The sequence below is a fragment of the Zophobas morio genome, unplaced genomic scaffold (assembly GCF_036711695.1).
Source record: "Zophobas morio isolate AGI-343-1 ecotype UQ-CSIRO unplaced genomic scaffold, CSIRO_AGI_Zmor_V1 ptg000054l, whole genome shotgun sequence".
Classification (NCBI taxonomy): domain Eukaryota; kingdom Metazoa; phylum Arthropoda; class Insecta; order Coleoptera; family Tenebrionidae; genus Zophobas; species Zophobas morio.
The window spans coordinates 3,699,023-3,722,094 of record NW_026972159.1 but is presented as its reverse complement, the minus strand read 5'-3'; the positions used below and the strand labels follow the sequence as shown (position 1 = coordinate 3,722,094).

Genomic DNA, 23,072 nt, shown 5'->3' with positions numbered 1-23,072 from the left:
TTTTACGTCATAAGACCATAGAAAAATAAAAGGTCTATTTTTTGGAATAACGTAGTTGAATAAATCGCAATTTTTGTTATATTTATTTTTTTAATTTCGGTCTATCCTTTGTGTGATTTTTATTATTTATTTCAATGACTATTTCTGTTAATTGAAGAAATAATTTGAAATTAATTCATTAATTTCGAAGTAATGTTATATATTTTACCTTCTTGTATTTTTGTGTGATTTGTTAATGGAGTTATTTTGAAATTAATTGGAACTGAATTTCATTACATACATATACTGTACAAATTTTAATAATCCTCTTGATATTATTTGTATTTCATGGAATTTTTGGAAATATTAAATTATATTAAACTGCTGGACTTTTTTTTTTAATATTCAGGATTTTGAAAAAATTATTTTGTAATTTATTTAAAACAATTTTGGGGGAATTTGGTGTTCTATTTTTGGAAAATTCTGAGCTGATTTGTTTTTGATTTAATTTTAGGACCCGTTTTTTTTTAATTTAAAACAATCTTGAAGTTCTAGGTATTCCTGTGGAATGAAGTGATTTGGAGCTTCTAGTGTCTTTTCTTAACATAATATCTTACCAGGTAGTAGCCCCGCCCACCCATCCTCTCGTTTCTTGGAAGGTATGTCATTCGCCAAAATCAGTCTTCTATTAGCAAGTACTAGCCCCACCCACCCGCCCTTTATTTTCTTATCGAATGTCATTTGCCAAAATCTGTCTTATCTTAACTAGTACTGAGTAAGATAATACAGATTTTGGCAAATAACATACCCTCTAAGAAAAAAGAAGGCAGGTGGGCGGGGCTAGTCCCTGCTAAGATAAGACTGACTTTGGCAAATGACATACCTTCCAAGAAAGGAGAGGGCGGGTGGGCGGGGTTAGTACTTAGTAAAATAAGACTGATTTTGGCAAATGACCGATCCTCAAGAAAATAGAGGGCAAGATCTTAAAATTGAAAAAGTGAAAATTTTCTTAAATTATAATTATTAGTTACACATTTGAAATGAAAACTAGAAAAGTTGTAATTCAAAACTTGAAGAAATTTGCCAAAGTCGCTCTTTTTTAGCAAGTATTAGCCCCGCCCACCCGCCCTTTACTTTCTTCTAGAAAGTTATTTGCCAAAATCTGTCTTATCTTAGCTAGCACTGCGTAATATAAAACTGATTTTGGCAAATGACATACCCTCTAAGAAGAGAGAGGACGGGTGGGCGGGACTAGTCCCTGCTAAGATAAGATTGACTTTGGCAAATGACATACCTTCCAAGAAAGGAGAGGGCGGTTGGGCGGGGTTAGTACTTAGTAAAATAAGACTGATTTTGGCAAATGACCGATCCTCAAGAAAATAGAGGTCAAGATCCTAAAATTGAAACAGTGAAAACATTTTTAAATTACAATTATTAATTGCACATTCGAAATGAAAACTAGAAAAATTGCAATTCAAAAGTTGAAGAAATTTGACAAAATCGGTCTTTTTTAGCAGTTATACTAGCCCCGCCCACCCACCCTTTCATTTCTTAGAGGATACCTCATTTGCCAAAATCACTCTTGTCTCAGCAAGTAGTAGCCCCACCCACCCGCCCTTTCTTTTCTTAGAGGATACCGCATTTGCCAAAATCACTTTTTTCTTAGCAGGTAGTACCCCGCCCACCCACCCTCTCCTTTCTTGGAAGGTATGTCATTTGCTTAAAAATCAGTCTTATCTTAGCAAATATTAGCCCCGCCCACCCGCCGTTTATTTTCTTCTAGAATGTCATTTGCCAAAATCTATCTTATCTTAGCTAGTACTGGGTAAGACAAGACTGATTTGGCAAATGACATACCCTCTAAGAAGAGAGAGGGCGGGTGGGTGGGGCTAGTCCCTACTAAGATAAGACTGACTTTGGCAAATGACTTACCCTCTAAAAAAAAGAGAGAGCGGGTGGGCGGGCCTAATACTTGGTAAGATAAGACTGATTTTGCCAAATGACAGATCCTCAAGAAAATAGAGGGCAAGATCCTAAAATGGAAAAAGTAAAACAATTTTTAGACTATAATTATTAGTTACACATTTGAAATGAAAATTAGAAAAATTGTAATTCAATGAAGAAATTTACCAAAATCGGTCTTTTTTAGCAGGTATACTAGCCCTGCCCACCTGCCCTCTATTTTCTTAGAGGATATCTCATTTGCCAAAATTAGTTTTACTTTAGCAGGCACCGCCCACCCGTCCTTTCTTTTCTGGAGGATATTTCATTTGCCAAAATCACTCTTATCTTAGCAGTTAGTAGCCCCGCCCACCCACCCTCTCTTTTCTTGGAAGGATTGTTATTTGCTAAAATCAGTCTTATCTTAGCAAATACTAGCCCCGCCCACCCGCCCTTTATTTTCTTAAAGAATGGCATTTGCCAAAATCTATCTTATCTTAGCTAGTACTGGGTAAGACAAGACTAATTTTGGCAAATGACATACTCTCTAAGAAAAGAGATGGTGGGTGGGCGGGGCGCTACTACTTGTAAGATAAGAGTGATTTTGGCAAATGACAGATCCTCAAGAAAATAGAGGGCAAGATCCTAAAAATTGAAAAAGTGAAAAAAAATTTAAATTATAATAATTAGTTGCACATTTGAAATAAAAACTAGAAAAATTGAAGAAATTTGACAAAATCGGTCTTTTTTAGCATGTATACTAGCCCCGCCCACCTGCCCTTTCTTTTCTTAGAGGATACCTCATTTGCCAAAATCACTCTTTTCTTAGCAGGTAGTAGCCCCGCCCATCCACCCTCTCCTTTCTTGGAAGGTATGTCATTTGCTTCAAAATCAGTCTTATCTTAGCAAATACTAGCCCCGGCCACCTGCCATTTATTTTCTTCTAGAATGTCATTTGCCAGAATCTGTCTTATCTTAGCTAGTACTGGGTAAGATAAGATTGATTTTGGCTAATAACATACCGCCTAAGAAGAGAGAGGGCGGGTGGGCGGGGCTAGTCCCTGCTAAGATAAGACTGACTTTGGCAAATGACATATCTTTCAACAAAGGAGAGGGCGGGTGGGCGGGGTTAGTATTTGGTAAGATAAGAATGATTTTGGCAAATGACATACCTTCCAAAAAAAAAGAGAGGGCGGGTGGGCGGGGCTAATACTTGGTAAGATAAACTGATTTTGGCAAATGACAGATCCTCAAGAAAATAGAGGGCAAGATCCTAACATTGAAAAAGTGAAAATATTTTTAAATTATAATTATTAGTTGCACATTTGAAATAAAAACTAGAAAAATTGTAATTCAAAAGTTGAAGAAATTTGACAAAATCGGTCTTTTTTAGCAGGTATACTAGCCCCATCCATCCCCCCTCTATTTTCTTAGAGGATATCTCATTTGCCAAAATTAGTTTTACTTTAGCAAGCACCACCCACCCGCCCTTTCTTTTCTCAGAGGATATCTCATTTGCCAAAATCACTCTTATCTTAGCAGGTAGTAGCCCCGCCCACCCACCCTCTCTTTTCTTGGAAAGATTGTTATTTGCCAAAATCAGTCTTATCTTAGCAAATACTAGCCCCGCCCACCCGCCCCCTTATTTTCTTAAAGAATGGCATTTGCCAAAATCTGTCTTATCTTAGCTAGTACTGGGTAAGACAAGACCAATTTTGGCAAAAGACATACTCTCTAAGAAAAGAGAGGGTGGGTGGGCGGGGCGCTACTACTTGTAAGTTAATAGTGATTTTGGCAAATCAGATACCCTCTAAGTAAAGAGAGGGCGGGTGGGCGGGGTTAGTACTTTGTAAGATAAGACTGAATTTGGCAAATGACAGATCCTCAAGAAAATAGAGGGCAAGATACTAAAAATTGAAAAAGTGAAAAAAATTTTAAATTATAATAATTAGTTGCACATTTGAAATAAAAACTAGAAAAATTGTAATTCAAAAGTTGAAGAAATTTGACAAAATCGGTCTTTTTTAGCAGGTATACTAGCCCCGCCCACCTGGCCTTTCTTTTCTTAGAGGATATCTCATTTGCCAAAATCACTCTTTTCTTAGCAGGTAGTAGCCCCGCCCACCCACCCTCTCTTTTCTTGGAAGGATTGTTATTTGCCAAAATCAGTCTTATCCTAGCAAATACTAGCCCCGCCCACCCGCCCTTTATTTTCTTAAAGAATGGCATTTGCCAAAATCTGTCTTATCTTAGCAAGTACTGGGTAAGACAAGACTGATTTTGGCAAATGACATATCTTCCAAGAAAGGAGAGGGCGAGTGGGCGGGTCTAGTACTTGGTAAGATAAGAGTGATTTTGGCAAATGACAGATCCGCCAGGAAAATAGAGGGCAATATTCTATAATTGAAAAAGTGAAAAAAATTTTAAATTATAATTATTATGTAGTTACACATTTTAAATGAAAACTAGAAAAATTGTAATTCAAAAGTTGAAGAAATTTGCCAAAATCGGTCTTTTTTAGCAGGTATATAAGCCCCGCCCACCCACCCTTTCGTTTCTTAGAGGATATCTCATTTGCCAAAATCACTCTTATCTCAGCAAGTAGTAGCCCCGCCCACCCACCCTCTCATTGCGTGGAAGATATGTCATTTGTCAAAATCAGTCTTATCTTAACAAGTATTAGCCCCGCCCACCCGCCCTTTATCTTCTTCTAGAATGTTATTTACCAAAATCTGCCTTATCTTAACTAGTACTAGATAAGGGACGACTGACTTTGGCAAATAACATATCTTCCAAGAAAGGAGAGGGCGGGTGGGCGGGGTTAGTACTTGGTAAGATAAGACTAATTTTGGCAAATGACAGATCCTCTAAGAAAATAGAGGGCAAGATCCTAAAATTGAAAGAGTGAAACAATTTTTAAAATATAATTTTTAGTTGCACATTTGAACTGAAAACTAGAAAAATTGTAATTCAAAAGTTGAAAAAATTTGCCAGAACCCCGGTACATAACGTACTGAAGATTTAAATAATTTATTCCGGACACCCGGTATATGAACTTTTTATAAAAATGTATTTGGAATTATGGAAAATCGCCCAATTTCCTTTAAAATTCGCCTAAATGTTTCTTGCATGTTTTAAATTAATTTTGTTCTTTGTGTTTTGTTACCTGAAACTATAATATACCAGAAATACTTACAATTTTATTGAATTACTTAAATAAGTTTTACATAATGACAAAATTAATTAATTTCATCAAATTTTCTAAAGTAAATGTTTATTGTAATTACATTTTATACATTAACATTATTTTTTTTTTATTTCTAAGAACTTACTGAAGTTCTTTGAATTTCACCCAAATTCGTTTAAAATTCACCTAAAGTTTTGTGATATTCTTTATTTCCAATTTGTTAATTTGTTACTGCAATTAGTTTTTTGTTTAATTAATTAAAGAATTAACTGAAAATTGGAATTCATTAGGTAGAAGTGGAATTAATGGAGCTAGATTTACTGACGTAACCTGATCTAACCTGACTTAAACTGATCTGGCCTGACCTGACCTGGCGTGCGTTAGAAGAAATACTGCTAGTATTGTCAGTATTAGGCTACTATTTCGAATTTTTGGAATTATAAAAATTCATTAGAAATGACGGAATTTTTTAACAAATTATTGTTACTAGAATTACTTGCTGTTTTAATGACTTGTTTGGAATGTCGATAATTAATTACATTAATTAATAATCAGTGAAAATCATTAGGTAAAATTTAAACTATTTTAGAATTTAGATCAGACTACTATAACTGATTTCGAAAGTATTCAGCACCTACTCACTGCCTAAATCCGTTTTATGTTTTAGCAAAATTAATTCCAGCGTTTCTATTAATTTCATGAAATTTTCTGAAATTTCATAAATATGATATATTCTATAAGTTGGGATTTTTTAAATTTCTTAGGAATTATTGGAATTGTTTGAAAATCATTCGAAATCTTTGAAAATTGGTCTAAATTTTTGTGATATTATTTAATTTCGTTTCGTCCTTGGTGTTGTTTAATTGATCTTTTTTTAATTGAAGAATTAATTGGGAGCTGTTGGAATTGACTTAACCGGACCTTACTTGACTTGACCTGACTTACCTTGACCTAACCTGAACCGACCCGATCTGACTTCAATTGATCTGACCTGACTTGATCACCTGACATAACTTGACCTCACCTGACTTGACTTGACCAGATCTAACCTGACCAATGACCTGTCTTGCCCTGACATTTCTTGACTTATCCTGACCTGACTTGACCTGACCAGAATTCATTATTGGAATTCATTAGTTATAAACATTGTTAGAATTTCTTGTTGTTTTAGCGATTTGCTTAAAATTTTGATAATTTTAGGACCAGTCCGAACTAGTTTATAATATAAGTAATTCCGTTTTATGCTTTGACAAAATTACTTCCGGAAACAACATTAATATAATTTCATGATTTTTTTTTTATAAAAACTTCAGAACCGATTTTCATTTTCCGAAAAAATTTGACCTTAACAGACATATTGTCCTTGGAAACGTTTGTAGACATCTCACTGAAGACTTTATTTTTTTCTACAATTAAATATATTATTCAAACACAATCACCGGCAATGTTTGCATTCACAGCGCACCACTCAACCTCAACTTTCCACCCATCCATCAAACCATCACTTGCTGTGCGCCTACTAAAATTTCCAACCTTCGGAAAAATCTCAAACAACAGAAATCGCATAAGAAAACGCTGCATTCCTCCAACAAGGAACTAAAACCTGACCTTCCGCCGTGCACCTTCACACCTTCGCTGTCTCTTAAGGTCAATGTTTACCCAATGCCGAACTTTATCTCCCAGAAAATCCTTCATTTTCATGAATTTTCATCAACCCGTCTTTTATTTTTTCCTGAATTCGATAAGTAACTTCCCGCACCGCGCCCAATCCCGATCGAGCTCTCCACCCCACCTTTGCTCCTCGAGGACCCATCTTCCGTCGGGGGTGAAAACGCCAGCAGCCCACCGAGAACTGACCACGGAATGTGGACCCGAAGGAATCGGATCAAGGTAGTCTGCGTATGGGTGTGGTGTCGCGTTTGCAAGATCTTTCCTTGTTCATACAAGGAAATTAAAGTCGGGCTTCGGCAAAATGCTCTTGTTTCATCGGAGTGACTAACATAATGGTTTTGTTACTGATCTAGGCGCTGGAGGAGTCATAATTGTGTAACAACTAATAAAAAACGGATTACGGCGAATCGGCCCGGATTTACGATTTTTCAGCGTGACTGTAGAGTAAAAGTAGTCGGGTTTGGACAATAACGGCCTCTGAAATAAGTAGCGATGTGTACAATACGTCGCAAATTGGTTTGACTAAAGGCAATGTCATGTGAAGAAGGCTTGGTTTGTACTTGATCTACTTTTCGGTTGGTTCCCTTATAAGCCATCGTGGTTAGGTGCGCAATTTTCAATAGTGGCATTAGCATGAGTATTTTAATTAGTGTTTGACATGTTTCAAGGCGAATATTTTCTTAAATAAAATGTATCATTGTTGCATTTGGTAGTAAAAATTTAGTTGGACAGAAAAATACGCAGGTCAAGAAACCCAACGAGTGTTTTCCAGTTTCATAATCCGTCATGATTGATTTGTTTACTAATAAAATTCGCAAGTGGCTTATTTGACAATGAAAATTAGAATGGATAGGTAATGGGTAAAGAGAAATAAAAGTTACTTTCTCCTGACTAAATTTAAACAAAAATCGGAATAATTGATTTTGTCCAAAAGCAAAATTCGAAATTTTACATCTTTTTGTGATGAAAACACAGAAAAAAGTTCTACTAATGTGTGCTCATTCAAAATCAAACGCGTTCAAAATTAAAACTTAATTAAAACTTCGACTGACAGCGTGCTTTCATGTTAAGATTAATTGTCACTTAGCATTGATACAAACGCATTATTCTAAGAAACCATAAACTCTTGTCAGTGAAATCAGCTTCTTCGAAAAATTATAAAATTGAAATAACCTTTACAATTTAAACTACAGACAATAAAATTATGGACTGCGAAATTTTAGGTAAACCAGTCATAGTGGAAGGAAAAAAATGGATATAATGGAAGATCGAATCCCAGACCCTTTAGACGCAAACTATCACACTGGCACTGAATCATGGCCTACTATTGCATAATAAAAATTATAATATGTAGTAATAAACAAAATCAAGGCAAATTCATAGACCACAAATGCAGGAGTATGTTATTTTATAAAATCATATAGCACGTACTACACAAAATTTTGAGATGACCTCGTCAAATTGTTGCAGGGGATGATTTCGATTAATGTTTTACCATCTCCACGATATTCCTATGATGCATCTAAAATTTGAAAACAATCAGTGTGGTAGTTTCTATTTAATAAAAATCAGCACAGACGGCAGACAGATGATAGACAGGCGATTGACAAGCGGAAACGCGAGACCTACATTTTTATATTCTTCACCACTTCCCTGCCTTATTGTATCTATTATTTATAGATAAAAATTGATTTTTATTTTGACTACCAGAAAAATCTAAAATTAAAAAAAAGTAGCCCCGCCCACCCCCCTCTTTTTGGTTTTGAACACTATTTTCATCGTTCTGAGACGAAAAGTGAATTTTTTGTCACAATTTTGACCAACATTTTCACATTTTAAAAAGACTGTTTCAACAAAATTAAAAAAAAAGGAAATTAAATAGGTTACTGATTCAGAAAATAATTTCGGAAAATAAAATATTAATATTCTATTAAAACTGAGGTTCCTTGTTAACATCAACTACGAAATTGCAGATTTTTTGCTAGAAAATTATTGCCAAAGTAATATTGAAAAAAGCAACGTATATATAGGATGAGCAGTCAATTAGACGACAAGCGCGACATCACCTGGAAACCCGTATTACACTATATTAAAAGGATTTGAACCATATAAACTTTTTAATTTAATTCTATCTTTTAATTTGTTTAATTGATATTTGTGTCAACTGAAGAATTTATTGGGAGAACTTACCTGACTTACCCTGACTTGATTTGACGTGATCTAAGCTGGCTTGACATAACCTATTTTTTTTAAATCTTATATTCCACAGCTTATCAAAACAGAATTCATTTCCCATTTTACCGTAAATAAAGTAAGTCAGTGAAATGGAGGAAGAAAGTGGGCGGAGTAGCTTTGTTCACCCATCCCTCTTCATTCTGCTGACTACTCCTAATATTGTTCAGTCTTATCTTAGCAAATACTAGCCCCGCCCACCCGCCCTCTAGTTTCTTAGGGTGTAGATCATTTGCCAAAATTAGTCTTACCTTAGCAAGAATTAGCCCGCCCCCCCGCCCTTTATTTTCTCAGTAGGTATGTGATTTGCCAAAATCAGTCTTATCGTAGCAGGTACTAGCCCCGCCCACCCGCGTGTTGTTCTCATTCTAACGATTTTATTTCTGTTCAATATAAGATCCACCTTTCATTCAGACCAGATGAAATAAATTACTGAAATGGAGGAGGGGCGGGTGGGCGGGGTTAAGTTTAACTTTTCCACATTTGACTTTGCTTTAAATCGTAAATTCTACCGCTTGTCGAAATAAAATTCACTACCATTTTACAGTAAATAAAAAAAGTCAGTGAAATGGAGAAAGGAGGTGGACGGGAATGAGTTTACCTTTTTTTTACAAAGTCTTATTAGCCCCGCCCACCCGCCCTCTTTTTTCTTACAAGGTATCTCATTTGCCAAAATCAGTTTTATCCTAGCAAATACTAGCCCCGCCCACCCGCCCGCTAGTTTCTTAGGGGATATATCATTTGCCAAATTCAGCCTTATCTTAGCAAGAACTAGCCCCGCCCGCCCACCCTTTGTTTTCTCAGAAGGTATACCATTAGGCAAAATCAGTCTTATCTTAGAAGGTACTGGCCCCGCCCACCCGCCCTTATTTTCTTATAGAATGTCATTTGCCAAAATCTGTCTTATCTTAGCTAGTACTGGGTAAGATAAAACTGATTTTGGCAACTGACATACCCTTTAAGAAAATAGGGGACGGGTGGGCGGGGCTACAACTTGATAAGATAACAGTGATTTTGGCAAATGACAGATCCTCCAAGAAAATAGAGGGCGGGTGGGCGGGGCTAGTACTTGATAAGATAAGACTGATTTTGGCAAATCACATACCTTCCAAGAAAAGAGAGGGTGGGTGGGCGGGGCTAGTACTTGATAAGATAAGACTGATTTTGGCAAATCACATACCTTCCAAGAAAAGAGAGGGTGGGTGGGCGGGGCTACTACCTGCTATGATGAGAGTGATTTTGGCAAATGAGATACCTTGTAAGACAAGAAAGGGCGGGTGGGCGGGTCTAGTACTTGGTAAGATAAGACTGATTTTAGCAAATGGCATACCCTCTAAGAAAATAAAGGGCGGGTGGGCGGGGCTAGTACTTGCTAAGATAAGACCGATTTGAGCAAATGGCAAACCCTCTAAGAAAATAGAGGGCGTATGGGCGGGGTTAGTATACCTGCTAAAAAAGACCGATTTTGACAAATTTCTGCAACTTTTGATTACAATTTTTCTAGTTTTCATTTCAAATAATTATAATTTAGAAAATTGTTCACTTTTTCAATTTTAGAATCTTGCCCTCTATTTTCTTAGGTTTGTCATTTGAAAAAATCGGTCTTATTTTAGTAGGTACTAGCCCCGCCTACCCCCCTCTCTTTTCTTAGAGGGTATCTCACTTACCAAAATCACTCTTATCTGAGCAGGTGGTAGCCCCACCCACCCACCCTCTCTTTTCTTGGAAGGTATGTCATTTGCCAAAATCAGTCTACTCTTAGCAAGTGCTGAATAAGACAAAAGTAATTTGGGCAGATGACATAGTCTCTAAGAAAAGAGAGGGTGGGTGGGCGGGCTAGTACTTGATAAGATAAAACTGATTTTGGCAGATGACATAGTCTCTAAGAAAAGAGAGGGCGGGTGGGCGGGCTAGTACTTGATAAGATAAGACTGATTTTGGTAAATGACAGATCCTGCAAGAAAACAGAGGGCAAGATCCTAAAATTGTAAAAGTGAAAATTTTTTTAAGATGTAACTATTGGTTACACATTTGAAATGAAAACTAGAAAAATTGTAATTCAAAAGTTAAAGAAACGAAAAATTATAAAATAAAATATGAACATTGAAAAAAAAAGAAAATAGAAAAACAGAAAAAAAAATTTCGAAAATAGTTTAAAAGTGGTCGAACATGTCAAAAGCGCCAAAATCAGTCTTATCTTAGAAAGTACTAGCCCCGCCCACCCGCGTTGATCTCATTCTAACGACTTTATTTCTGTTCAGTATAATCCACTTTTCATTAACACCAGATAAAATAATTCACTGAAAGAGAGGAGAGGTGGGTGGGCGGGATTAAATATATTACATATATTAATAATTCTGTCGGCTGGGAATAAGAACCAATAGAACCTAGGTTGTTAAAAAAAACTCGAATCGTGATTTTCTGTTATTCTACTTGCTATAAGATTTATTTTTCATTTCAGAAGAAAAAATGCAAAAACGTGTGGGTGGATGGGTGCAGCTAAGTTTAACTTTTCCTACAGAGTCTGAATTTTTGGAATTTTTGAAATTCGTTAGGTCTGGCGCAATTGTTTGGAATTTCCAGAATTTCTAATAAATTACATACTACTAAATTTACTCATCGTTTTACCCAATTGTTTAAAATTTTGATATTATATCTACTATTGATAAATGAAAATTGAATTTTATTTTGACAAAAAACAAATTCGAAAATTAAAAAAAACTTAAAGTAGCACCACCCACCCACCCCTTTTCCATTTTGATCACTATTTCCTTGTCTCTGAGATGGAAAGTGAAAATTATTTTTTTTTTTGTCACAATTTTGGATTCTATTCGACGCGCAAAATAATAATAAAAGAAATGAAATGAAATTGTTTTTGAAATATAATATAGGTAGAAAATAAGTTCGCAAAATAGAATTTTAGTAAGGAACTGCAAAATTGGAGATTTTTGCGACAAAATTATTGCCAAAGTAGTTTTGGAAGAACAAGCATGACATCACCTGGAAACTTTGTATTACGCTATATTACCACCATTTAATTACCTTACCACAGATTAATAATAATGAAAACATGGATTATAGTTATTTCTGTTTTTGTAAAAATATAATTTGATGAGAAATCAAAAAAGTTCTCAGAACCCGGGGGCAGAGGTTATTTCGTGACAACCGCACCGCGCCGACGTCTAAAGAAAGGAATTAGTCTTCGACCGTGAAAGAATGGACTCCGAAGTTTATATTTTTAAAATCAGCGTCATAAATTCGATAACTTGATCAACCCATTTTCATTCAAGCCATTAACGAGATAAATTTAAGCAGATTTTGGACAAAAACAAAAATGTGGCCATTAGAACCAATAACTCTTCAAACAAAATCAGCGGTCGATCTCTAAAACTGACAATCTGAACCACTTCTTTGTTAATAAGGCAATTTAAAATCGCGTTGAACAGGTCCATGTTGCACACCAAAAATCCAACTTTTTGCAGTTCTTTAACACAAGAGAAAACAAAAAACTAAAATCGGCTTCGCGACATTTAAACTGATTTAAAAAAGTTTTACCCCTTCCAAAAATCTGATGACGTCACTTCAACTAATTATTACCTTTGCTTCGACTGCACGTCTCGAAATGCCACCGCAACCACAAAAGAGCGAAAATAAACTCTGTAATAAAACCTTCACACGCGTTAGATAACTCGCTTCACCTCTCAAGAATATTCCTCGCACATGCATCGTAAATCTGGCGCTCCCAGAACCCAAAATCCAGCACCATTTGTCCAGCTCTCAGCCCCCGACAATTTGTATGTAAAACATGTTCCGTCCATGTCTTGACCACGTTGCCGGCTCGGCCAGTGGCGTGCATTGGAAAGCAATAATATCGCTAGACAGACCGAGGAAAGAGCTATCAGCAGGATCTCAAGCGGGGGGTCCTGCAACAGCAGGTATAAAGTAGGCAGGCCTCCTGCGGAAAGACAGTCATACATACTTTAGTGCACAAAGATGAAGTCCTTCGCGTGTTTATTGGTGCTCGGTGCACTCACCCACTCTGGTACGTACTAGTGCACTTTTACGAATTTTTGGATTATCTTAGTGCGGCACAGTGGAATTCTCAGACAGTGAAGCGGCTAGAAATTTCGACAATTTGAAAGTGATTTACAAAAGTTTTTTTGGTGGAGTAAATATTTCGCGAAAATTCGTATTATTTTTTTACTTTCAAATGAGAAATTTCTAACGTTGCATGATTTAGAGTGCACTTGTGACACTTATTGTTGTAGAAATTTCTTGAGACAGATGGTCAAGCTTAAACAATACAGGTGGTCAGAGTGAAAATCGTTTTTTAGAATTTTTATGATAATAAATCAACAGCCATAAATGCACTCGTCTGTCTACAGCGTGAAATAACCGAGCAAGTAGGTTGTGAAATTTATTGTGAGTGGATTTATTTACAATCTGGTCAATAATGAGGCTTAATTCGCCCATTAACCACTTTTTACTTTAACGAGCACTCACAAAGCGCAATTATCACATTGCAGCCACTCAATACTTTTTTTAAATTTAACAAGACCTTACATAACGCGGAATCTTACATAAATAAATGATAATAATAAACTAGGATGCACCCACTTTTCGTGCCCATAATTCAAGTGCGTAATGAAGGTAACGACATTTCATGATCAGGAAATGTTGAATACTTTTACAAAATAAAAACGGTACCAGTCAACCTTCAACTACCACGACGACCGTTTTGCAATAAATTTCTGCATAAGATTATTATTGTTCTCGATAAATAATGCAACGCGGCGTCGTTGCATTTTTCGCTAAATTATATCGAATTCTCGCTTCAAAAAATTAACCACTAGATAAATTATTTATCAACTTTCAATTGCATTGGATGTAGGTTAAAGAGACGCTGAAGGCAGCTACAGTTTCAAGTTTATTATTTCCACTTGATCGACTGCAAAAATCCCGTCACTCGAGAGATATGGTTTAGAAACCGTGATCGTCAACATGTGCAACAAAAAAGAAACTTTTTTGGGATAAAAGCAATTTTAATTTGGTTATAAAGTGACCACATCACTTTCATTACTTTCGATTTACATCAAAGAAAAGCGAATTCTGGTTTTTGCGAAGATTAAATAGAAAACTCGAGATTATTCGACGGTTTTGCCATAAATAAACGCAAAAAACGCTAATTGTTATTAATAAGCAGTAAATGTGTCAATGCTGTGCTCAGCATCCGGATAATTACAGATTAAAGAAAACGCGGCGTTTTGAAATTACCATTTTTACGTGAGGAAAATGGTCAGAGCTATTAGACTAATGGCTGTTTACGGATTCTATTACTCGCTAAAATTTCGTTGAGATAGCGAAACATCCAATTAAATTTTTTCGCGCGACGTAAACTCGTCGAAACAAATTAAGGATCGCGCAATTTTCATATTAATGAAAAATCTCGGTATGTGGGTGCGAATTAAAAAAAACATAAATAGTTGTTTGTCGAGTTTATTAACACATAACACAGACAGTTTTTGCAATCAATCTGTTTTTCCAATTTAAATAAATGTCGGAATGTGTCTCAATATTTCTTGAGTAAAACATGACCAGTAATGTCAAGGACCCCGTTAGAAATGACATTTACAAAATTAGGGACATTAAAATTCAAGATTACACAAATAAATTCCAGTGCATCTGATTCATCACTTGAACTTCATGCGATTTGTAACTAGATTTAGTAACTTTTATGTTGTACTTCTGTCAACTTAGAAAATTTTGAAAACACTGAAAAACCAACTAATAATAGTAAAACTTTCACTACACTCGAAACGACGTGACACGATTTTATAAAATATAGAGCCGAAAAACAAATGACAGACACAACGTCAAAGTTGCTAAAAACCGGTTTACTGAAACTAAAATTTACACAAAACCTCGTAAATTCGTCCAAAAAAACTTGTAACACCTCGTAAATTAGATTATGTCAGTTATTATATGACCAGTGTAATAAATGGCCACACATACACTGGCCATTTATTCCACTTCCTACACTTACGTCGCGTGCCTACTTGATTTTTCCACGTCGCCTTTTTTGCACTTACGTCATTTCGGTCGGGTCATACCAAGCAATTAAACACGATTCGTGAATTTATTATTCTTACGTAAACTATATCGAGTAGGCCGTGTAAATAATGAACGGACTATACTTTCTATGAAAAGAGGGTCCATAACTCATAGTAATTTAATTATTTGCTTAATCCGTCGCCACGTTTAAAATGTATCTCACCTACAATTGCGTCATGCACTTTCACAATACCGCGCTTGCATTAGACAAAGACACACTGACTCAGTTTAAGAATAATTAAAATGATTACGTTTTATCTGAATCCAGCATTGTTCGAATCTCGCCGCTATAAAATCTGACCAAAATGCTCAACTCTGTTTACAACACATATGGCACACTTACTCTTAAGCATGCATAATCAAATAACAAATTATATAATAGTGTCATAACAAACAGTGTCGATACAACAAATTCCGAACTTTCTCTCGTGTGCCGTATTATAAAATTCGACAAAGTATTTACGTTTTTCGGTGGAACGTGACCTTCAAAAAAAAGCTAGAAAGCAACTATCACTCGCAATTTAGATTCATTGGAGCGACTAATGCGAGCACTGCGTAAACGGAAAAATGTGTGAAGCGACCTTAACCTTTACCGCTCGCTTGGAATAAGTGGGTAGAAAGCGCGATGATGGACGCAGCTAATTTCGGTCAAACGCTACCGCGAATCCACCTGTCGCTTATGTTGGTCAAAAACAAACATCCCTGAAACACTTGTCGCGCTTGGAATGACAGCTCAACTGTCAACTTTGACGTTCGCGGATCTTCTTCACCACGCTGCATTCACGCTGTGGGTGCGGTTATTTGCATGCAGGTGAAAGACCCCTTAGTGGAACACTTTTCAAATTCGCTTTTAGTCCACGTCTGACAAAAAACCGGCATTGCTTTCGATCGTTGTTCCATGGCGCAATAAGCTGCTCATATTACCTTTCCTCAACTGCAATTACAGGATTCCACTTTCCATTTTTTATTGCGTATGCGTAAGAACACGAACCGAAATGTCGATAGGTTACCAAAATGTCACCAGGCCCGTTTCACACCACAAAGCCCAAAAATTCGACTTATTCGATTACTTTCGAACGCTAAATGACCCGCTTTTGCAGCTCTTGGTCAAGAGAACTTCAAATGTCCGGACGACTTCGGATTCTACCCACATCACACCTCCTGCGACAAGTACTGGAAGTGCGACAATAACGTCGCTGAGTTGAAGACGTGCGGTAATGGGTTGGCTTTCGACGCCAGCGACCCCAAATTCCTGACTGAGAACTGTGATTACATCCACAATGTGGAGTGCGGGGATAGGACGCAGCTGGGTGAGTGCGACAGAGACGGAAAACGTGGGCCGCAATAACAATGTGTTTACAGAGCCACCAATTTCCTCGCCCCATTGCGAACGCCTCTACGGAATTTTCGCCGATGAGAGCAAATGCGACGTGTTTTGGAACTGCTGGAACGGGGAAGCGTCCAGGTACCAGTGCTCCCCCGGGCTGGCCTACGACCGCGAAGCGCGCGTCTGCATGTGGGCCGATCAAGTTCCGGAATGTAAAAATGATGGTAAGAAAAAAGACAAGTTGAAGGTCATTTGATGCCAACTGTTCGTCACGGCCATCTCTGGGCCAAAATCTTTTCGACTGTGAATATGTGCTTGACTCGGCACCAATGTTAGAGAAAGTACAACAAACGTGCAAAAATGCGCGGTTTAACCGATAAATAAAACAAAAAGTTGATCTTGCATGGAAAAAGTTTCAAGACTTTAATTACTAATGACAAATAAAAACTGATTGCTTTCTATTTTTTAAGTCGCTTCGATTGAAACCGCAATTTTTATTAGACGTTCCAAAATAGCAAAAATCTCGTTATCTGTTCAGTTTTTTAAGTTTTAATTTTTTAAATAATTGTGAATGAATAGACTTTTTGCACGACTAAGATGGCCGCCATTCAGTGGAACAATCGAGTGAAAAACATTGGAATATTTGTACGCATTCAAATTTAAGTTGGCAACAATGACTCTTTTAAATTAAACACCACATTCCATTGGTGGATTTAGTCTTAATTAATTTTGACTAATTTGGTGCTGTCTAATTTAAAGTTTTTTATTAAAATAAGCTAAATTAATATAAATTATTGTCTGCATTGCAATAATTGCACGCACATTATTTTTAGGAAAAATAAAATTAACAAAAATATACCTATAATTAAAATTAATTAAATATAAAAAGTACCTCTGGGTACAGATTTTAAAAAATAGTTTAAAGTAAAAAAAGTGACAAGTGAATCCAAAAAATAATTTTGACATCTCAGTACAAAAAAGTGACGTAAACGATCAAATTTGTAACAGTCGCCTACATTTTATTAAATGGCTTAGTTTTTTTAATTTTAAAAGGGATTTTTTTGTTTTTTGGTGTTTTTTCCGTCAAGGTTATCTTAAAAATCTCAAAAATTTTAAAATTTGCAGTAGTGCCATCTTTAGGGTTAAACTGGACTACTTGAACGACAATGTACACTTCAAGATGTTATCATAACCTCAAAATTTTGAGTACAGACTAGTACAAATAATTTTGTATGTTGATATATTTTACGGTACGATTTTATATTTATATTTTATGCTGCAGTTGTAAGTATGGAATTGACAATGTTATTCATTTGTGCAATTTTTAAAAATTTATTTATTTCTAAAATTCGAAAAAAAAACAATGTTGACAAAACTATGAAAATTGCTATATTTCAAAACTAAAACGACTTCTGGATATCGAAATCTACAAGAAAATATTTTGGCTAATTTTCGAAAATAGTTGAAACGTCGTCGAATATGTAAAAAGTGCCAAAATCAGTTCTATCTTATCAAAAACTAGCCCCGCCCACCCACCCGTATTTTCTTACAAGGTATGTGATTTGCCAAAATCAGCCTTATCTTAGCAAGTACTAGCCCCGCCCACCCGCCCGTTATTTTCTTATAGAATGTCATCTGCCAAAATCTGTCTTATCTTAGCTAGTACTGGGTAAGATAAGACTGATTGTGGCAGATGACATTCCCTCTAAGAAAAGAGACGGCGGGTGGGCGGGGCTAGTACTTGATAAGATAAGACTGATTTTGGCAAATAACATAACCTCTCAGAAAATAGAGGGCGGGTGGGCGGGGTTAGTAATTGGTAAGATAAGACTGATTTTGGCAGATGACATATCCTCTAAGAAAATAGAGGGCAAGATCCTAAAATTGAAAAAGCGAAACATTTTTTAAGTTTAATTATTAGTTCTACATTTCAAATGAAAACTAGAAAAATTGTAATTCAAAAGTTGAAGAAACGAAAAATGAAAAAATCTAAAAGTGGAAAATTAAAAAAATTGAAAAAAAAATTATAAGATATGAACATTGAAAAAAAAGAAAATAAAAATTTTCGAAAATAGTTGAAAAGCAGTTGAACATATCAAAAGTGCCAAAATTAGTCTTATCTTATCAATTATTAGCCCCGCCCACCCACCCTGTAGTTTCTTACAAGGTATGTCATTTGCCAAAATCAGTCTTATCGTAGCTAGTATTGGGTAAGATGAGATTGATTGTGGCAAATGACATACCCTCTGAGAAAAGAGAGGGCGGGTGGGCGGGGCAAGTACTTGATAAGATAAGACTGATTTTGGCAAATAACATATCCCCTAAAAAAAGAGAGGGCGGGTGGGCGGGGCAAGTACTTGGTAAGGCAAGACTGATTTTGGCAAATAACATATCCTCTAAGAAAAGAGAGGGCGGGTGGGCGGGGCAAGTACTTGGTAAGATAAGACTTATTTTGCCAAATAACATACCCTTTAAGAAAATAGAGGGCAAGATCATAAAATTAAAGACGTGAAATAAAAACTAGAAAAACTGTAAGTCAAATTTGAAGAAACGAAAAATGAAAAAATCTAAAAATTTAAAAAATTGAAAAAAAACCTTATAAAATATGAGCATTGAAAAAAAAAGAAAATAAAAAAACAGAAACAAAAATTTTCGAAAATAGTTGAAAAGTGGTCGAACATCAAAAGTGCCAAAATCTGTCTTATCTTAGCTAGTATTGGGTAAGATAAGACTGATTGTGGCAAATGACATACCCTTTGAAAAAAGAGAGGGCGGGTGGGCGGGGCAAGTACTTGGTAAGATAAGACTGATTTTGGCAAATAACATATCTCCCAAAAAAAGAGAGGGCGGGTGGGCGGGGCAAGTACTTGGTAAGATAAGAGTAATTTTGGCAAATAACATATCCTCTAAGAAAAGAGAGGGTGGGTGGGCGGGGTAAATACTTGGTAAGATAAGACTGCTTTTGGCAAATAACATATCTCCTAAAAAAAGAGAGGGCGGGTGGGCGGGGCAAGTACTTGGTAAGATAAGAGTAATTTTGGCAAATAACATATCCTCTAAGAAAAGAGAGGGTGGGTGGGCGGGGCAAATACTTGGTAAGATAAGACTGATTTTGGCAAATAACATACCCTCTAAGAAAATAAGAGGGCAAAATCATAAAATTGAAGACGTGAAATGAAAACTACAAAAATTGTAATTCAAAATTTGAAGAAACGAAAAATGAAAAAATCTAAAATTTGAAAATTGAAAAAATGTGTAAAATATGGAACATTGAAAAAAAGAAAGAAAATAAAAAACACAAAAATTTTCGAAAATAGTAGAAAAGTGGTTGAACATATCAAAAGTGCCAAAATCAATAACTAGCCCCGCCGACCCACCCTGTATTTTCTTATAAAATGTCATTTGCCAAAATCTGTCTTATCTTAGCTAGTATTGGGTAAGATAAGACTGATTGTGGCAAATGACATACTTATACTTTATGAAAATAGAGGGCAAGATCCTAAAATTAAAAAAGTGAACAAATTATTAGTTGTACATTTGAAATGAAAACTAGAAAAATTTTAATTCCAAGTTAAAGAAACGAAAAATGCAAAAATCTAAAAGTTGAAAATTTGAAAAATCATAAAATATGAACATTGAAAAAAAGAAACAAAAATTATCGAAAATAGTTGAAAAGTGGTCGAACATGTCAAAAGTGCCAAAATCAGTCTTATCTTCTCAAAAACTAGCCCCGCCCACCCACCCGTATTTGCTTACAAGGTATGTGATTTGCCAAAATCAGTCTTATCTTATCAAGTACTAACCCCGCCCACCCGCCCTTTATTTTCTTATAGAAAGTCATTTGCCCAAAATCTGTCTTACCTTAGCTAGTATTGGGTAAAATAAACACTGATTGTGGCAAATGACATACCCTCTAAAAAAGAGAGGGCGGGTGGGCGGGGCTAGTATTTGGTAAGATAAGACTGATTTTGGCAAATGACATATCTTCTAAGAAAATAGAGAGCAAGATACCAAAATTGAAAATATGAACATTGAAAAAAGAAAGAAAATAAAAAAATCACAAACAAAAATTTTTAAAAATAGTTGAAAAGGTGTCGAACATGTCAAAAGTGCCAAAACCAGTCTTATCTTAGCTAGTTATTTATTTAATTTGTATTCTGTGTAAAATTTAAAAATTCCCGCTCTTTCTAACAGGAACTAACATGAAACACCTGATAAAGGCATTTAAACAAAAATGTATTAAAACAAACCGTTTTTTTCGCCAGCCGTCTTAAAAGATGTCACTTTTAACGTCAATTTTGGACGGAAAACTTGACGTTTTTGTGAGAGTAAAAAAAAGTTGCGTTACTAAAGTAACAACGTCATTTTTGCCTTTTTAATCCTAGCATTAATTTTTTTTTTTAATCCTAGCCTTAAAAAGTTAAAATTTTTTTGAGATTTACTTTTTGGCTGGCGAAAAAGTAGTATGTTTCATTCGGATTAAAAGTCAGTTTTTGACTCGCAATTTTGCATCCGCTCGGCTTCGCTTCGCTCCGCCTCGCAAATGCAAAATTTGCTCGTCGCAAAAAATGGCACTTTTAATCCTAATAAAACAATCTACTATTTTACTCACTAAATTCTCTACCTGTTGCTTGTATCACATCTGGAAATTTGATTTTCCCCACATTTTAAATTTGGCGCCACGAAAACCACCAATCCAGTGTGGTGCTTGAGTTAAAAAATTCATTGTTGCCAACCTAAATTTCAAATGTTTTTTTTTGTGGTTAATTTTGAACACCGAAAAACCTCCTAATTCTCTTTTCCCTGCAGAAGTAGCTGGAGGCTTCTCCTGCCCCGCCCCCGGAGAAGTGAGCAACTCCGGCACCTTCTCCCGCCACGCCCACCCAGACGACTGCCGCAAATACTACATCTGCCTGGAAGGAGTCCCCAGGGAGTACGGCTGCCCCATCGGTACCGTGTTCAAGATCGGTGACGCCGACGGTACCGGCAACTGCGAAGACCCAGAAGACGTCCAGGGATGGTAAGTCCATGGTTAAAGCACCAAACTAACACGCTCACTCACCTACTCGCTTTTTCTACGCATGCGTATACTGGGTCTCCTTGTACAAATAACCTCGGTTCAAACCCCCAAACAACGTAACTGTACAGTAGTCGGATAGCGTTTGGCTATTGCGGGTCGAATTCATAGCCACGCCTCAGTGGCTATAAATCCGGCCCCGGCTCCTCCCCCGCCGCGTTAAACTCGACTCCTCCCCGCGTCCCGCTTGGCCCCTCCCTCACCCAGCACTAATGCCCGATGGGGGTTCACAGCGAGGACTACTACGGTGACTTGGACTTGAAGAGCATCCGCAAGAGCGAATTGTTGGCTGGCCTCCAGAGCAGCGGATCGTCGAGACAGGCCCCGGGCAAGAGCAAGCCTAGGCCGGCCCCCGCGTCGCGCAACGCCCCAGAACCCGCCGACAATTAATCCATAACCTCATCACCCTAACCTCAATCTAGACAGACCGTCATTCGGTAGACTGAGATACTCACTGTATTATTTAATTAGATAGCGTAACTTAGTGAATCGGGTATCTATTTAACCGATTGACTTTCTGTTCCTATGTTATAATAGCTTAATTTAAAAGTAAATTAATTGTGCGAAATTGATCTGTTCTTGAGACATGTTCTATTCTCTACACGGTACAAAAATACTACATAAATTTTTTTTTATAAATAAAAAAACTGTTTTTTAGCCCCTGGTTTTTATTTCGAGACTCCCCTAGAATTTCACTCTATTGGTCTCTTGGTAAGGAAAGTCTTTACTCACACGACTCTCAGTCTCAATGTTGGTGGCTCAGTACTTACTCAGTCATTGGCTCCAATTTAAACTTACACACTCATTTACTTACTTAACTTAAGTTAGTTTTAGTCAGTGACACACTTTCATTTTATTAACTACTAAATGGCTAAGGTTTCCAGTTGTACAGAAACAACGTCTCTGTGTTACTCATCCACTTACTTTCAAAGATCATAAGGTGAAGCGGGGTTAACACAATTCTCAATAATATTCAGCTGCATTAAACTGTTACGAAACAAAATCAAAGAATAAAATTTACTTTAATCGACAAAGTGCAATTTTCAGTGTGCCGCTTACTTCTACAATGACATTTATTACATAAGTTGAGGTTAGAACATCACATGACATTTGATTATAATTCATTCATTTTAACAAGGCGGCAAATTTATTACCCACTTCACCTTATCGCAACGCCCCCTGAACTGACGATTGGCCATTTGCAACCAACCGGACGACAAACGAGTGCCCAATTCCCACTGTCACTATTGAGTTGCGACGCCACTAATATCTTTTTTTCTACAGTGAAGACTACTACAAAGATGTAGACTTAAAGGCTCTGAAAAAGTTAGGGTACTAAGCTCGAAGACCCCGTGAGGCCTGTACAGATCATTTAGCTTAAGCGTCATCATTACGTCATCGTTGTGAAGTCCATGAGTGCGAGAGGAAGCAGAATGTTATACATAATGTTGATTTTTTGTTTGATACTGTTTCTGTAAAGTAATAACGAAGTATTATGTACGTAAGTAATTGTAAGGATGAATAAATTATAAGCTGAACGGGTGTTT

At 36.4% G+C, this 23,072-nt stretch overlaps 1 protein-coding gene across 2 annotated transcripts; it reads left to right on the top strand.

Moving 5' to 3' along the window:
* Window positions 1-12,941: 12,941 nt before the first annotated feature.
* Window positions 12,942-23,063, top strand: LOC135142824 (protein obstructor-E). 2 transcript variants are annotated; one of them, XM_064074596.1, is made up of 5 exons: window positions 12,942-13,052; window positions 16,222-16,431; window positions 16,484-16,672; window positions 21,258-21,468; window positions 22,810-23,063. In XM_064074596.1, the coding sequence occupies exons 1-5, from the start codon at window positions 13,004-13,006 to the stop codon at window positions 22,862-22,864; spliced, it is 714 nt and encodes a 237-aa protein (XP_063930666.1). In that variant the 5' UTR covers window positions 12,942-13,003; the 3' UTR covers window positions 22,865-23,063. The 2 variants fall into 2 exon arrangements, with proteins under 2 accessions (XP_063930666.1, XP_063930664.1); XM_064074594.1 differs by lacking the exon at window positions 22,810-23,063 and adding an exon at window positions 21,759-22,182.
* Window positions 23,064-23,072: the final 9 nt, after the last annotated feature.

Excerpts from the sequence above, each read along its gene's own strand:
- LOC135142824 (XM_064074594.1), top strand. The coding sequence starts at position 13,004 with ATGAAGTCCTTCGCGTGTTTATTGGTGCTCGGTGCACTCACCCACTCT. Across the intron at positions 13,053-16,221 it reads CGGTGCACTCACCCACTCTG|CTCTTGGTCAAGAGAACTTC; the intron begins GTACGTACTAGT and ends CCGCTTTTGCAG. Across the intron at positions 21,469-21,758 it reads CCAGAAGACGTCCAGGGATG|CGAGGACTACTACGGTGACT; the intron begins GTAAGTCCATGG and ends GGGGGTTCACAG.